The sequence below is a fragment of the Caretta caretta genome, chromosome 3 (assembly GCF_965140235.1).
Source record: "Caretta caretta isolate rCarCar2 chromosome 3, rCarCar1.hap1, whole genome shotgun sequence".
NCBI lineage: Eukaryota > Metazoa > Chordata > Testudines > Cheloniidae > Caretta > Caretta caretta.
Window position 1 is genome coordinate 122,633,409 of NC_134208.1, and position 15,692 is coordinate 122,649,100.

Genomic DNA, 15,692 nt, shown 5'->3' on the forward strand with positions numbered 1-15,692 from the left:
TTTTCCTCCTGCTGATAATAGCTCTCCTTAACTGATTACTCTTGATATAGTTGGTATGGCAACACCCATTTTTTCATGTTCTTGTGTGTGTGTGTGTGTGTGTGTGTGTGTGTATGTGTATGTGTATGTGTGTATATATATATTTGTCTTCCTACTGTATTTTACACTGTATGCATCTGATGAAGTGGGTTTTAGCCCACAAAAGCTTATGCTCAAATAAATTTGTTATTCTCTAAGGTGCCACAAGCACTCCTCGTTCTTTAGACTTATTTAAAGTGCATTGGAAACCCTCATTCCGTCACACTCAATAATAAGCACACTGGGGTAACTTTGCTAAATACCTTACTTTTTTCAGCTAAAATTGCTCTTGACTGTGCGGTGTTCTCTGGGTATCCCTTGTAGACTGATAGGTTATCAAAGGCTGCATTGAAAAGATTTTCAGATGTGATCACTACATCCTATAGCTCATTGTAGAAAGGGGAATCTGTCTATAAAAGGGCAAGCTTCATAAAGATATCTCGGTGGCTAACGCTCAAGTGCCATAGGAGCACAAGTCTCCGTGCACAGCCCTTGGAGCCTGATCCAAAGCCTACTGCAATCATGAAACTATTCCTACTGATTTTTTGAAAAGCCCAGCCCCTGTTGTGGTTTTGGCTGAGAGTGAAGGGGGAAGCCCCTGCACATTCTTTGTATCCATTATTTTTCTATCATCATTTTATGTATTTCACCAGAAGAATTAACATTGAACAAATTCCCCAAGTCTAAACATCCTGCACATGGTAGCAGAGGCCAGACTCTCAAGTGCTTTGTATCAGATCATGGCCAGTACTGGGGCACCCTTGGGCATAGAGCAAGTGGCCCATTATCTCAGAATATAAAAGAAAAGCAGTCATACTTAATCTAACAGTTGTGTTTAAAGGGCCCAAAGTCAACAGGAGGCCTTCTCAGGGTTGGTCCCATCAGATGCTGCAGCAGCAGTCAAATCAACCAAGAAAAACAGAAGCTGAGGAAACTTTCCCGTGTTACTTTAATCAACACCAGCTTTAAAAAGTGATTTCCCCTCTTACAACACAATGGACTTTCTCATGGGGGATGTTTCCCTTTACTAGAGTGATAAATGAGCCATTTGATACAGGTATCACATCTCCCCCACTGTCACAACATGCCAGCCAGGTGTAAAGAAAACCTCCCAGTGTCCTACACAGTGCAGTGAAAGGAAAGCATTTGCAGAACAGGTTAAAGGTTCTTGATACAGGGCCCTGGAAATGTCCCATCCGAAATTATGATGGGATATGCATTACTAGGGAGGTATTGAATACAAACGTTAGACTTCACTTTGTCTCTTGGAAAGGAGTGTGCAGTTACATCATTAACAAGCTCCTGCTCCTGGATCACTGACCTAGAGGGGAGTTTTGCTATTTGCCTCCGTGGGGATAAGATCAGGGTCTTAGAAAACTGGACATATTGGTCAGAAATTCCCTAGATGGTTTATAACAGGAAGAAACAAGTTTATTTTTGACCTACTGTCAAATCGTCAACTGATTAATAACCTTATTCCCCCTGGCTCCCGCTCCCCAAGCACAGGGATGGCAATTCAACCCAGCCTTTACATGGTCACACAAGCTCCTCCTCCCGTTGAAAAGACTAGGGACAAGCTCCAACAGGGGAGTCCTCACCCTTGGCCTGCTCCTGCAGATACTTTGCAGGAGGAAATGCTCAAACTCCTACTTCCAGAATGACAGATATGATTCCATTTCCCCTCTCCAGCATCCATGCAGTTGTTTGCAAATCCCTTTTTCTTGGGATTTATGCACTGTTATTCAGCTGGAATCTTCTCTGGACACCTCCCCTCATTAAGATCATTCAAAGGCAAATCATTAGCAGGTGCCTGTGCATTTAATTAGTTCCTCTCATATCAGAATATGAACCTCCAAGCAAGGGTTGTTTTGTTTTTACTGAAAAGCACAGTTGGTGGCAAACGTATAGCACTAAGCCTATGAGAAGCATCACCGCAAGGGGGAAAAGGCTTCTCTGATGAAAAGCTCAACACTACCAACCTATCCCGAACCAGCCAGCCCAAACATGAATAATTTCCTGAAGTCTTATGGGCAACCCTAGGGAGCTCACATGATTTCACTTACTATAGTCAAGCCTTCATCAAGGTCTTTTAGCCACCAAGCAGAGTCTAGGAGAGAAGGAGAGACAGAGGAACAGAGAAAGAGAGAGACATCCACACACACTCATGCACAGTTTATTAGAAATACATGCTCTCATGCTCTGCGAGGGCCCAATCCAACACCCACTGAAGTCCATGGAAGACACCATAAATACTGACCAAGTTGCTTATGAATTAATGATTTTTGTACCAATCTGAAGAAAGCAAGAAATAGCTCAGCATTCTTCCCTAAAGCATCAGCACATCCCTAACCAACCTGAGAAAATACAACCAGCATGACCAAAACCAGTGGCTACCTCTTGTCCACATTCCAGTCAAGTAACTTCACTGATGGGGAGTAATTAAAAATAACCAGTCTCTTCTTTGCTGGAAGTATTCCCTGACTGGTTTGCCCAAGTAGGCAAGACAGGGCCAACAATGGTTCACAAGAGTTGCTCATTTGAAATATAGCTGAATGAAGTAAAATCTTTTTGTATACAGCCAGAAGCCACTAAACGTGCAATCCACTGAGATTGTGTCTCAGGCCTCTCTGGCAAATGCTAAAAGGTTTGAATTGTTACAGCAGCTCCTGTTTTGTGCCCTTGGCAACTTGTTCCAAGGAGGTGAACTGGCTGGCTTGTTAAAATACCCACCTGCCTTTTTAATAGGAAGAAGAAGAAAAGAAATTTGAAAGAGCCGCGTTATCAAACTACAGAATGTTGAGAAAGACACATAGGAAAGTCAAAAGGGCGTATTTTGCCTACAGGCTCAATTTCAAAAGAGAGACGGAGGAAAAAAATAAGGTACAATAGGGATTTTTCCAAACCTCTTCAGGAGAGGGATCTATAGGCTGGAAATAAGCTCACAAGACACCCTCATTTAGGAAGGCATTAAAGGAAGAGATCAGAAACTGCAGACCTTTACAGCTAACCTCAGTAGTGGGAAAGACTGTAAAGTCATTGATTACAGACAAAAATAGGAAAATAGCTGGACACGTATAAGCACCACGATAGTGAATATGGATTCAAAGGGAAGGTCAGGATTAACTAATTCCTTTCAAACACAGTTTGATCTTCCAAGGATGAAGCCACACATGATCTACCTGAACCTTCAAAACAGGTTTCAACAGCGGAAGGATGTTGTAATAGTTGGATCAGGTGAAGGTAAGACTGCTTGGTTCTTTTCCCAGCTTTCCCCCCAACTCACCATGTAACCAAATTCTACGCTGATTTACACCCTCACTGAAGTAATGGAGAGTAAGGATAATTTGGCCCATTGCACTTCATCTTACTGATCTGTAAAACAGATTACCAATAAATCATAATACACCTGGCTGGGGTGTAGCAAGGTTCACTGATGATATAGAATATACTTTGAGCTGCTTGGATGAAAGGCTAAGTTAGGCCAAAGTATTTCTTTTTAAAATGTTGTATACAGGGAGTGTGCTAGGGTAAAATATTACAGGAGCAAAATCACAAGTGAAGGGCTGGTGGAATGATATGTCCAGTCCCACCTCCTCCTGCTCCCTTTCAGGCAGCTATTGCCCACAGTGAGATCCATGGTCCTCAGTGATGCTGCTGTATATCTGTGCATAGCAGCACATGGCAGAGAAGGGAGAAGCTGCCTCGAGATGGCCTCACTCGTGCAGAGAGAGGCCGCACTCTCACTCGGACTGGAAAAAGCCTGTAACACGAGGACTCAGTTCAACCAAAAACAAAATGGCAACAATGATTTTGGTTTCAAATGGGAAAGAGAGTGGAGAGGAAGAACCAGAGTAGGACATGTGAGCTGGGATAACAACAAGACAGAAACTGAAACCATCACCGCAGTGCCTGGCAACAGAAAAAGAGGAAATCAGCATGTGGAGCTGAAAAACAGAACACAAATCAGAGCGATTGTTATGGCAACCAAGCAAATCCCAGGGCTTTTACAGAGTTGTGGGCTTTTACAGAGTACCTGCTACAGAAAGGCTACTGCAGATTGAGGAAGGTACAACAGATGGGCCTTAGAAGGATGACAGGGCTGGACAGGGGTGAGGTAGTCACGCTTAAGAGAGTATTAAGAAGTGCTCAATTCTGAGGTTTATGTGGAGGAGGTGGATCCCAAAAGCTGCCTGGGGAGGGTGGAGGGGACAGAAAGGAAAAGAAATAATAGCACAGCACTTGAACCTTTGAAGGCAATGCTGCGTGGACAGGGGCTCATATTTAATCCCAAAAGGTCAGATTCTCTTTGCTGAAGTTCTCAACCTGAGCCCAGTAGCAAACTGAGTAAAAGGGTTTTGTCCAAAAACTCTATTTAAGTTCGGGGCATGGAAGGCTAAGCACCAGGAGCATGCAGAGACAGGGTACAGCTGCTACGACGGCCCAGCCTATGGCCTGGATTTATAGACACAGTGCCAGCTCCAGCCACACAGATAACCTTGTTCCCAGTTCCCCCACCCACTATAAACTATGGATATGGTGCGAAGGGAGTGCAGGCTCTTACGCTTTACCCTCTTCATGCAAGGAAACAGGTGCTTTAAGATCTAAAAGGTCCATTTAAGCAGCCTGAGTTCTCGCTCAGGCAAAACTGAAGGGCTTTTGAAAGAATAAGAAATGGAAGACTGGGCTCAAAGAGTTCGTCAATGCGAGGAGAACCTGCCAAAGGCAGCAATATGCGGTACAACCACCATGGTATTATAACAAATCCACGGTAACTTACAGCTTCACAGTTAGCCCCTGTCCCGTCCCCATTCTCCTCCCCATGGGGGACTTGAAATTTCATGGCTATAATGGGATTAGGTAGAAACTTCCCCTATGGAACATCTCTCATCCCCTCCTCTGAAGCACCTCAAACTTGCCATTTTCTGAGACAGACAGGACATGGGACTAGATGGACCCCTGGTCTGATTCAGTAGGGCAATTTCTCTGTTCCTAAGTCTGATTTTACAAATATTTTATCTAAGATTTTGACTTTTCCCCTTTATGCTATATTCTATAGTCCCGTCGTCCGTCCCCCCCCCGGCAAACTTTGAGAGATTTAAAAACAATTCTACAAAAAAGAACCTTGCCATTCCAAACTATTATACATTTGTCATGATGTGCATGCATGGAGAGGGGGAAAAAATTACATTTGTGCAATTTCTTTTTATACCCTTCACATATTGTAAGAAGAAAAGGAGTACTTGTGGCACCTTAGAGACTAACCAATTTATTTGAGCATGAGCTTTTGTGAGCTACAGCTCACTTCATCAGATGTTTACCGTGGAAACTGCAGCAGACTTTATATACACACAGCTCTCTTAAATTTCCACTTACAGCGAGAGTGCTCCAGACAACCAGGGATGAAAGATGCAACTCTGACAGTTCTAAGATGTGCTTTTTGTAGGCAGAATGTGAACCACAGCAACCAGAATTTAAAACCGAGCCAACAGTGCAATGTGCTGCACTCGCAGAAAAGGATTCTCTAACAGAGCTCTCAACCACAAATACAAATTCTTTGGCATTCTCTGAACTCTGTTGTAGTTGATAACACCACACTGGTTTTTGAGTCAATTCAAAACTACAAGCAAAAGTTACAATAAAATTAAAAGGTCGGTCTTACAGACTCAAATATTTGCAATACGTTTCAAAGGTAACACTTGAAGTCATCTTTTCTTTCTCTCTCTTATACCTTATGTGTCAAGGAGAGGTGGAATAAGGTGTTTTTATTGTTCTCCTGCAGAACGTTCTTATTGACTTACTACACTCCGGTGAAAAAGAAAATTGCTAACTTGGGTATTTCCAACCTTGCTATGACTCAGTCATGTTTAAGGTTATAATAATAAAAAATCCCAGCTGCAATGATAGGAACACATGCCTCTCATTAAAGAAGGGGAAGGAGTAACCAGGCTGTGACTGCTACTATGTCATTCCAGCCTTTCTAATTTGCCATGAAAGTTTAAGTTATCTCAGAAGATGATAGAGGGGAAGCCTATGGCTAGTTGGTCCCCAAGAAACCAACTGGCGGGGAGGTGGAAGGGATGTAAACCAGGACAAGGTTGCCCCAGAGCAGTGTTAAGGAGGGAGCCAGGCTCAGATTGGGTGGCTATGGCCCCAGACCAATTGACCAATTTACGAGGCCATTAGGGAGTTGCTCTTGATTGGCAGGGTGCTGGCCAGTGAATCTATTCACAGGGATTGAAAAGCGTGTCAGACTGAGCCAATTCTGTGATCTTTGCTCTGTGCAATTGGTTCTAGTACTAAGAAAAGAGTCTCAGTACAGATCCTATTTAGTAATATACAGTATTTAAAAATATGTTAATTCCTCCCTCATCAGTTAATTCCTGGCGTTTCCTCAGCATAACCACTGCTGTAAGCAACATGTCGGTGCATTCTCAGTAGGTACAGGGAAGTTCCATATTTATGTTACAATACATATGTAAGTCATACAGCTTACATAACTGACATGCAACAGCATTTGAACAACCAAAGCTGCTTCATCAAGATTTCCACTTGGTCTAGTCCTGAATAGTATAAAAAAAAGTTAACATCTACAGAAATCAGGGAGTTTAAGAAGGGCAACTTTTTCAAAGCTGTGTGGCTAAGTTGCATGCACAAAACATGCAGCTACACATGCAGGAAGTGAAACTACACACTGAGTTTTCATTCGGACACAAATTAATCACTTCTGCAGACCAGGTGGTTTTTAATTTACTGACAATACTAGGGGCCCATTCTGCCCTCAGGTACACTCATGACAACACTAGTTTTACCACATAGAACAGTTTATTTTAACCTTTAAAACCCTGTTACAGTTCATATTGGGAGCTGTTGGGAGTTATGTCAGTAGCGAGCCACTCCTGTTTCCATTGCAGCCAATGGTAGCAGGTCCTGTGACAGCACTCACACATGTATAATAGAAACGTACACAAGCTCATGCAGATTTTAAGAGATCTCATTATTACTCATGCTTGTTTTGAATTGTATTAATTCTCTTGCCTGTAAAAGACACTTTATGGACTGGAGCCATGTCTGAAAGCCCAAATGTTATCTTTTTAGCATTAGACATTTAAGAGCTATTTTCCCCCTTAAAACCCAAGAGCAATCCTTTATTCTCCTGCATATGAAATCAACTTTCCCCTTTGAAATACTGTTGACAGCTTCTTTACTAACAAAGGGTAAACTTTGGATATAACAAGAACTGTTCTCTTCTATACCAAGTGTAGAAATCCAGAACATGACCCAGTCCTGTGTTCTGTCTGAAGTCAATAACCACATTGAATTCTTCCAATAGAGTTACCAGAGTTTGGTTTAATCAGCCCTCATTTCTTGATCTAACCCATTAAGTAGATGCACTATAGGAATTAAGTGTAAAATTTTCAATAGTGCCGTAGTAATTCAGGAGCTTAAGTCTCACCAAAAGTCAATGAGACTTAGGCTCCTAGTCACCTTTGAAAATACAATTTAGGTGTTTTGGGATCCTAAGTCACTCAGATGCTTGCTCTTTGGGACAAGGGACTCCCATACAAATAACACCAAGATCATTTATTTATTATTTTTGTGTAACAGTGAGAGGGAATGGCTCAGCATTCACAGTATGGAATTATAAAATCACACTGGGGGCTTGAAGAGTTCAAGCTGAACTGATGTAGTTAAATATAGTCCAGTTATCTATTGCTCCCATCTACACAAGATAATTAAAGATACTATAATTATCTTGGGTAGATGGGAGCAATAGATAATTGCTAGTCTACTATGATATTATTGCTCTGATTCAACCATAGAATCAGCCATTTCTCTTATACAATTCTTTTCTTCAAAAACACCAGGTGCTGAGATTGCAAGCAAATACTTTTATTACTCTATAATAAGATTGGTCAGAGAGTGTCTGTCTGGAAGAGAAAGAGGGAACGGTTTGAAACAGAATTGAGGATTACAGGCAAGAGAAGCACTCAAATACCTCTCATCTCTTTTCCCTCACAGGATGCTTGTTCACTTTAGCTCTCTTACCTTGAGCCCATAAAACAGAAATACATGACAAACCTGGCTCTGAAATTTCTGATTTGACAGAGTGCAGTAAATCTATGATCAGATATTATGGACTTGGGTGGTCCAGAATCAGGAAGCTTATCTGTGAAATATGGGACACAAAACAATCATAAACACAAAAAATACACCTGCATATCCTGGATGCCACCTTTTGATCTAAGGTATTTTCATTAGTAGAATGGAAGAAAGAACTGCATCCTAGGATGAAATATACCTATCAATTTTAAAAGTCTATTCTAGCATTAGGCTATGAACAATGGTAAATTGCCTTCAGTACATTCCACTAACCCCTGTTTACAATAATATAAGCTTCCCTTGGCTGAGATATGTTAACTCAGCTGGGCACTCCAGCTCTGACTCACATTGCTAATGAAGGCAGAGAAGCTAAGATTGTGCAAATAGAGTATGGATGTATTACATACTGGATCTGCCAAATAAACAGCTCTACTTGGTGCAGAGGGTCATGAGATTTAATGTAGTTTTATATTGTTCCACCATCATCTCTTGGCTAGTAAATTTTTGGAAAAAACAAAACCAAACCCTGCTGACTATTTAGCTATTGCAAAAGATAGGGGCCCACAACTATGTGATGTTAGGGCACCTCTCCATAGGAGCAAGTGTAGCAAGTTCATAGCAGAGATCCTCAATACACAGACAACAGGACTGTTTTTCCAGGACCGTTACTGGAGCTCTGCTATTGGCTACAACAGCTTGTGTGACCAGATGAGCTAAAATTGAGGTGTCCCAGCAGAATGTGACTGAAGATGTTGCCAATTAAAGATAAAATACATACATGTTGGAATTTGTAGGGAAAAGTATAGCCCTGTAAATTAAACAAAAGTAACTGACTAAAAATAAAACCGGTGGTATTGTATCCTGTAAAGGCTCAGTATTCTTTTACTCCTGTCCCTTTCTGAACCCTCAATTTAAATGAGCTTGCTGTTTCCTAATGAACCATGAAGCTTGCACCTTTTGGGGCTCAGATGTGGCCCAGTATCTTTTGGGTGTCTCAACAGCACGATGAACCAGTCCCGCCCCAAATCGATTGATACTATGTTTCACATGCTACGGGATTTTTCCCTCCTCACAATAAACGCAGTGGTTGCAAGTTGTCATTAATTATCGGTTAAGCTCCAAGGTTGAGCTATTCAAAGGAACCTAAGAGAATTAGTCCCTCAGTTCCCACTGCAATTCAACAACACTGGGTGAGTAACTCCCCTGAATTTCAGGTTTCTTTTAACATTAAAACACAGAGGAGTGCAGAGCTGCTGTGAAGCATAATAGGTTCTCAAATCCCTGTTGAAGGTTAAACCCTGCAGCGTCACACAAAATGTGACTGCCAGGCACTTACTAGCAACGAGTATGGTATGCAACAATTCATTAATCTTGCTAGCTTCACTGCATCCCTCAACCACATCTCAGTGTCCTGAGAGCTTGCTCACTTGCTTTGGCTGCAGCAAACGGTTGTAGATTACTTTTTCAAACTTCCAAAGTAGAGACCTAAGAACCAGTCCTGTGGATGAGCATCACATTCAAACAGTCTCAGCAACCTGCTTATTAAACTAGCCTATTAAATTGCTGGAACTAGTAAAGTGCTCTAGTGAGGATGAGGCAGGAAAGAAAAGCAAAGGGCTTCTTTTGTATTTGTCATACCATAATCAGCTTTCTTTGGTCCCTTCCTCCCTTATTGTTCAGGGAGAAAAAATGATGTAGTAGTTAAGGCACTAGGCTTCACCTTGGGAGTCACTCGACTAAGTCACTTAAGACCCAGATTTTTAAAGGTATTTAGGTGCCTAACTCCCATTAATTTCAGTAGCAGTTAGGAGCCTAAATACCTTTACAAATCCAGCCTTAGTCTTTCTGTGCCTCAGTTCCCCACCTATAAAATGGAGCTAGTAGCACTTTCCTACCTCCCCGGGGTATTGAGAGGGTAAATGCATTAATGATGGTGAGGAGCTCAGATATAATGGTAATGGGGGCCATATAAGTACCTCATATAGATAACAGAGTGGTGTCAAATGCCTTAGGCTATAACCTACTGCAAAGGACTACACAAGCACCATCCACTTAGACAATAACCCCACTACCTCTTGATCAGAGTGTCAAGTCCTCCCCAGGATGAAGGAATGCTTGAGGTGGCTCTGCCTCTCTTTTCTTAGACTCATGCCTCTCTTTTCATCTCCCTCCCCCCTTTTGAGCAGTTGACTGAACATGGATGGCTTTCTACAGGAGATGCCCTAGTTCCAACCACAAATTATTGGATTAGATGCAGGAACCGCGGTGTGTCATGCAAAAGGCAGACTGGATGGCCACAGTGGGCCCTTCTGGCCTTAAAAGTCCATGAATCAATAAATATGTTGCATTTCTTTGGACCTGTTGTAAAACTCCGAGACCAGGAGAAGGTATTTGCAACAGTTAGTGTCACTGGATGCATAACTCAACAGAATGAATGAGCATTAAATTCCTCTCCTGGGCTTTCATGATGTCTCCAAGCCCACACTCTACAAGAAGAGAAAACTGTAGGCAGCAATCTGAAGCATCACTGATTCTATGACGTCTATGAAAACCACCACCGTATTAAGTGGCACTCCAACAAAAAAACAACTACACCAGACTTAGAGCAATAAGACAACAGATAATATGGAGATACAACTGATACTCTATTGGATTTATTCGTTATAATGATTTTATACTTAATGGGCCAGATCCTCAGTAGCTAGCTCCATTGCCTTCAACAGGGTTGTGCCAATTTACACCAGCAGAGGCTCTGGGCCTACATTTTTAGCATCAATGTACTCAACATGATCTCGGTAGCTAGCAACAATGCAATGCTCATACACAAGTACATAACCTCTAAGAATACTGTTGAGTTGGGGGTCTGAAAAGGCTTTGTTTCTTTATTTTCTCATTTCAATTTTAAGCTTCTTTTCATGAGAGAGAGAGAGAGAGAGAGAGAGAGAGAGGGAGGGAGAGAGAGAGAGATCTGAGGTCCAGAAGAAGGTGAAAGGCAATCCAGTTGAAAGTCTCTGGCTGAAGATAAAAGAGGAAGAAAAACAGGGTGACATAATGGTAGGGGCCTAGAGCAACAAATCAAAAAGGTGGATGAGGCATTTTTTAAGAACAAAAACCAAACTACCTGGTAGTAACAGGGAATTTTAACTACCCAGACATCTGTTGGAAAAAATAACAGAAAAAAACACAGAATGTCCATTAAGTTCTTGGAATGCATTGGAGGCAATTTCTTGTTTCAGAAGACAGAAGATGTAACCAGGGGAGACGGGGGGCAACCATTTTAGACTTGATTCTGACTTACAGGGAAGAATTGGTTGTTAAATCTGAAGTTTGAAGGGAATTTGGGTGAAAGTGATCATGAAGTGGTAGATTTCATGATTCTAAGGAAAGGAAGGAGTGACAGCAGCAGAATGAGGACAATGAACTTCAAAAATAATCAGATTAACAAACTCAGAGAACTGGTAGGTAAGATCCCTTGGGAAGAAATTCTAAGAGATAAAGAAATTCAGGAGAGCTGGAAGTTTCTCCGACAATATTAAGGCCCAACAGCAAACTATCCCAGTGCGAAGGGAAGATAGGAAGAATAGTAAGACGCCAATAGGTCTCTATCAGGGATTCTAATGATCTGAAAAATCATAGAATATCAGGGTCGGAAGGGACCTCAGGAGGTCATCTAGTCCAACCCCCTGCTCAAAGCAGGGCCAATCCCCAACTAAATCATCCCAGCCAGGGCTTTGTCAAGCCTTACCTTAAAAACCTCTAAGGAAGGAGATTCCACCACCCACCTAGGTAACCCATTCCAGTGCTTCACCACCCTCCTAGCGAAAAAGTTTTTCCTAATAGCCAACCTAGGAAAACAATCAAGTTTTTCACTAGGAGGGTGATGAAGCACTGGAATGCTTCAAAATCAAAAAAGAATCTTGCAAAAAGTGGAAATATGGACACACTGTCGCGGATTAGCAAGCAAGTAGGGACAAAATCAGAAATGCTAAGACACAAAACAAGTTACACCTAGCAAGAGACATAAAAGGCACTAAGAAGAGTTGTTGTTAATACATTAGGAGAAAGAGAGGTGAAGGCAAATGTAGGTCCAGTACTTAGTGGGGGAAGGAGAGCCAATAACAGACTATATCAGCAAGGCTTTGGTGTTTTATGTCTATTTTTCTTCAGTCTTTATTCAAAAGTTTTATGGTGACCAGATGCTTAACACAATTAATATTAACGGGGGAAAGACTACAAGCCAGAATAGAGAAAGAACAGGTTAAAGAATATTTAGGTAAGTACGGTGTATTCAAGTTGACAGGACCAGATGAAATTCATCTGAGGATACTTAAGGAATTAGCTGAAGCAATTTCAGAACCGTTGGCAATTATCTTTGAGAACTCCTGGACGATGGGTAAGGTCCTGCGAACTAGAGAAAAGCAAACATAGTACCTATCTTTAAAAATGGGAACAAAAAGGACCTGGGGAATTACAGACCAGTCAGCCTAACTTCAATACTTAGAAAAATACTGGAACAAATTATTAAACAATCAATTTTTAAGCACCTAAAGGATAAGAGAGGATTATATAAATATTAGCCAGCATGGCTGTGTCAAGAAGAAATCATGCCAAACCAACCTAATTTCCTTCTTTGACAGGATTACTAGCTTAGTGGATGGGGGAAAAGTAGACATGATATATCTTGATTTTAGTAATGCATTGACACAATTCCACTTGACATTATCATAAGCAAATTTTTAAAAATTGGTTTAGATGAAATTTCTATAAAGTGGGTGCACAACGGGTTAAAAGACCATACTCAAGAAGTAGTTGTTATCAATGGTTCACTGTCAGACTGGTAGAATGCATCTCATGGAGCTCACAGAGGTCTGTCCTGTGTTTGGTACTATTCACTATTTTCATTAATGACTAGGATAATGGAGTGGGAGTATGCTTATAAAATTTTTGAATGACACCAACCTGGGATGGATTGCAAGCACTTTGGAGAACAGGATTAGAATTCAAAATGATCTTGACAAACTGGAGAACTGGCCTGACTTCAACAAGGTGAAATTCAATGAAGACAAGTGCAAGGTACTTCACTTATGAAGGAAAAATCAAACACACAACCTCAAAATAGGGAATAACTGGGCAGGTGGTAAAGAGTCCTGTGGCACCTCATAGACTAACAGACGTATTGGAGCATAAGCTTTTGTGGGTGAATACCCACTTCTTCAGATGCATGTCAGGTGGTAGTACTGCTGACAAGGATCTGGGGGTTAGAGTGGATCACAAATTGAATAGGAGTCAACAATGTGAGGCAGTTGTGAAAAAGGCAAATATTACTCTGGGTGTATTAACAGGAGAGTAATATGTAAGACATAGGAGGTAACTATCCTGCTGTACTCATCATTGGTGAGGCCTCAGCTGGAGCACTGTGTCTAGTTTGGGGCATCACACTAAGATGTGGACAAATTTGAGAGAATCCATAAGAGAGCAATAAAAATGATAAAAGATTTAGATCTGACGTATGAGGAAAGGTTAAAAAAACTGGTCATGTTTAGCCTTAAGAAAAGCAGACAGAGAGGACTTGATACGTCTTCAGATACATTAAGGGCAGTTATAGAGCACAGTGATCAATTGTTCTCCATGTCCACTGAAGGTACAATAAGTAGTTATCAGCTTACTTTGCAGTCAGGGAGATTTAAGTTAGAAAAAACTTTCTAACTATACAGATAGTTAAGTACTAGAATAGGTTTCCAAGGGAAGCCATGGAATCCCCCGCAGCATTGGAGGTTTTTAACAACAAGCTAGACAAACACCTACCAGGGATGGTCTAGATACACTGGGTCCTGCCTCAGCACAGAGCATCAGACTATATGACTAGTAAGGTCCCTTCCAGCACTACATTTCTATGATTCTATGAAATCAGACCTGAGACATGAAGTTCAAACTCCATCTACACTCCCCCAAGCTCAGGGGAATTTGGCACCAAAGTTTTGGTTTGTAGCCATCTTTAATTTAAAAAAAATAATAGTAATGAAATGTGGCCCAATGCCTGCTCATTTTCCTCACAAGGGATTCCACAAAAGTCAATAGGAATACTCTCTGTGTATGACAGGGCTCTCTGTAGCATGGATATCAGGCAATACTAAAACAATGACACTTTCAGATTGTGTGTTACAACCTCACAGCCACCAACAAATAATTTTATCTTTAGCCACAATAATGAGAGTCTGGGGAGGGGCAGGAAGGAACGCTCTCTGAGTGCTAATTACAAATATATTCCATTAATTATTCAGTGCCAGGTAGGGCCAATCAAACTGGTTTAAATGAAATAAAGCAATTCAATCATTTTTCCAAACTCTGGAGTTTTGTGTAAGTATGAATAACAATTTCCACTTTTACTCCCCTCCCCTCCCCTCCATTTCCTTACCCAGTTCAGGGTTGGAAGTTCAGAAACAGGATTTTCCTGAGAAATTTCCAGCTCAATTTTGCAGACTCCAGAAGGTTAGACAGTTCAGAGAAGCAACGTACGGAGATTCACTCATTATTATTTTAAGGTGCAGTGCAGCTGTGCCCACATCCACAAACTCCAGTTCTCTCACATGCACTGGAACAGCACAGCTTCTGGACTGGTCTGTCTACAGCCCACATTTTAAATCTACACCCACATTTTTACATTAGCAACTGAATTGTGGGTGTAAGTCTGGAGACCTGCACCCTAATTACCTGATTGTAAGTGCAAATATGCACCAGGAAATTACATCTGATTTGCATCTGGAAATTCATTAGGCAAGTGCAAATAGTACCCAGCAAAAAAATGAAAGATGGGCCTTTGCCCTTTTAAAGAGCTATTCCTCAAGTGATTCTCAAACAACTTACCCACAATGATGACAAAAGCAAAACTAGCCAGCGTCAGTGATGATCCACTGCTGACCATGTTGATAAGGAGCTGGAATAAAGGATATAGCAGCAATAAGGCCCAGAAAAGCCAGTTCAAAAGAGTCCATGGCCGCCGAGGTGGCACTATGGGAGTAGCTGGATAGGTTCCTGTTCGGTAGTATTCTTCTTGAAAGGCATCCTGGTTAGAACAAAGAAATGTAACATTTGAATCCCTACTAGATAACAGAAGAGCAGTCTTTTATAATTCTGATATTTCTTTTGCTGAACAGTAGTTATTCTGAAAAGAAGATCAAACACCAAGTGATGGCTGGAAATCTTGTGCTTTTTAGTGAATGAAAGTTCATGCTCCTGAGTACACACTGATTAGTGTTCCCTTCCCTTCCTTTGCTCTTTTAGATGACTCTACATTCCCGCAAGTCTGCAGTTTTAATGAGCATCCAGCCTGACTGTACTCAATTCTGTGTACATCCTTACACCAATAGGTACAGGACTGCTGTACCTACAGACAACAGTGATAGCCATCAGACAAATACCCTTGGTACATCACAGAAATGTCTAGGAATGCTCTCATCACCAAACCCTCCATTTTCTAATGTTTTCTGCAATTTGTATCTAAACGGTTTCCACAT

At 41.4% G+C, this 15,692-nt stretch overlaps 1 protein-coding gene across 5 annotated transcripts in view; it reads right to left on the reverse strand.

Moving 5' to 3' along the window:
* Window positions 1-15,692, reverse strand: part of AGPAT4 (1-acylglycerol-3-phosphate O-acyltransferase 4) — a 122,692-nt gene that overhangs the window by 3,862 nt on the left and 103,138 nt on the right. Inside the window, exons 8-10 of one of the 5 annotated variants that reach the window (XM_048844094.2) lie at window positions 15,043-15,241; window positions 8,158-8,245; window positions 2,142-2,185 (exon numbers count right to left, since the gene is read on the reverse strand). In XM_048844094.2, the coding sequence (XP_048700051.1) occupies window positions 2,158-2,185; window positions 8,158-8,245; window positions 15,043-15,241 (315 nt within the window). In that variant the 3' untranslated portion in view covers window positions 2,142-2,157. Of the gene's footprint in view, window positions 1-2,141; window positions 2,186-7,873; window positions 8,246-15,042; window positions 15,242-15,692 lie in introns of those variants that run through there. The other 4 variants (XM_075126849.1, XM_048844091.2, XM_048844089.2 and 1 more) reach the window with 4 other exon arrangements.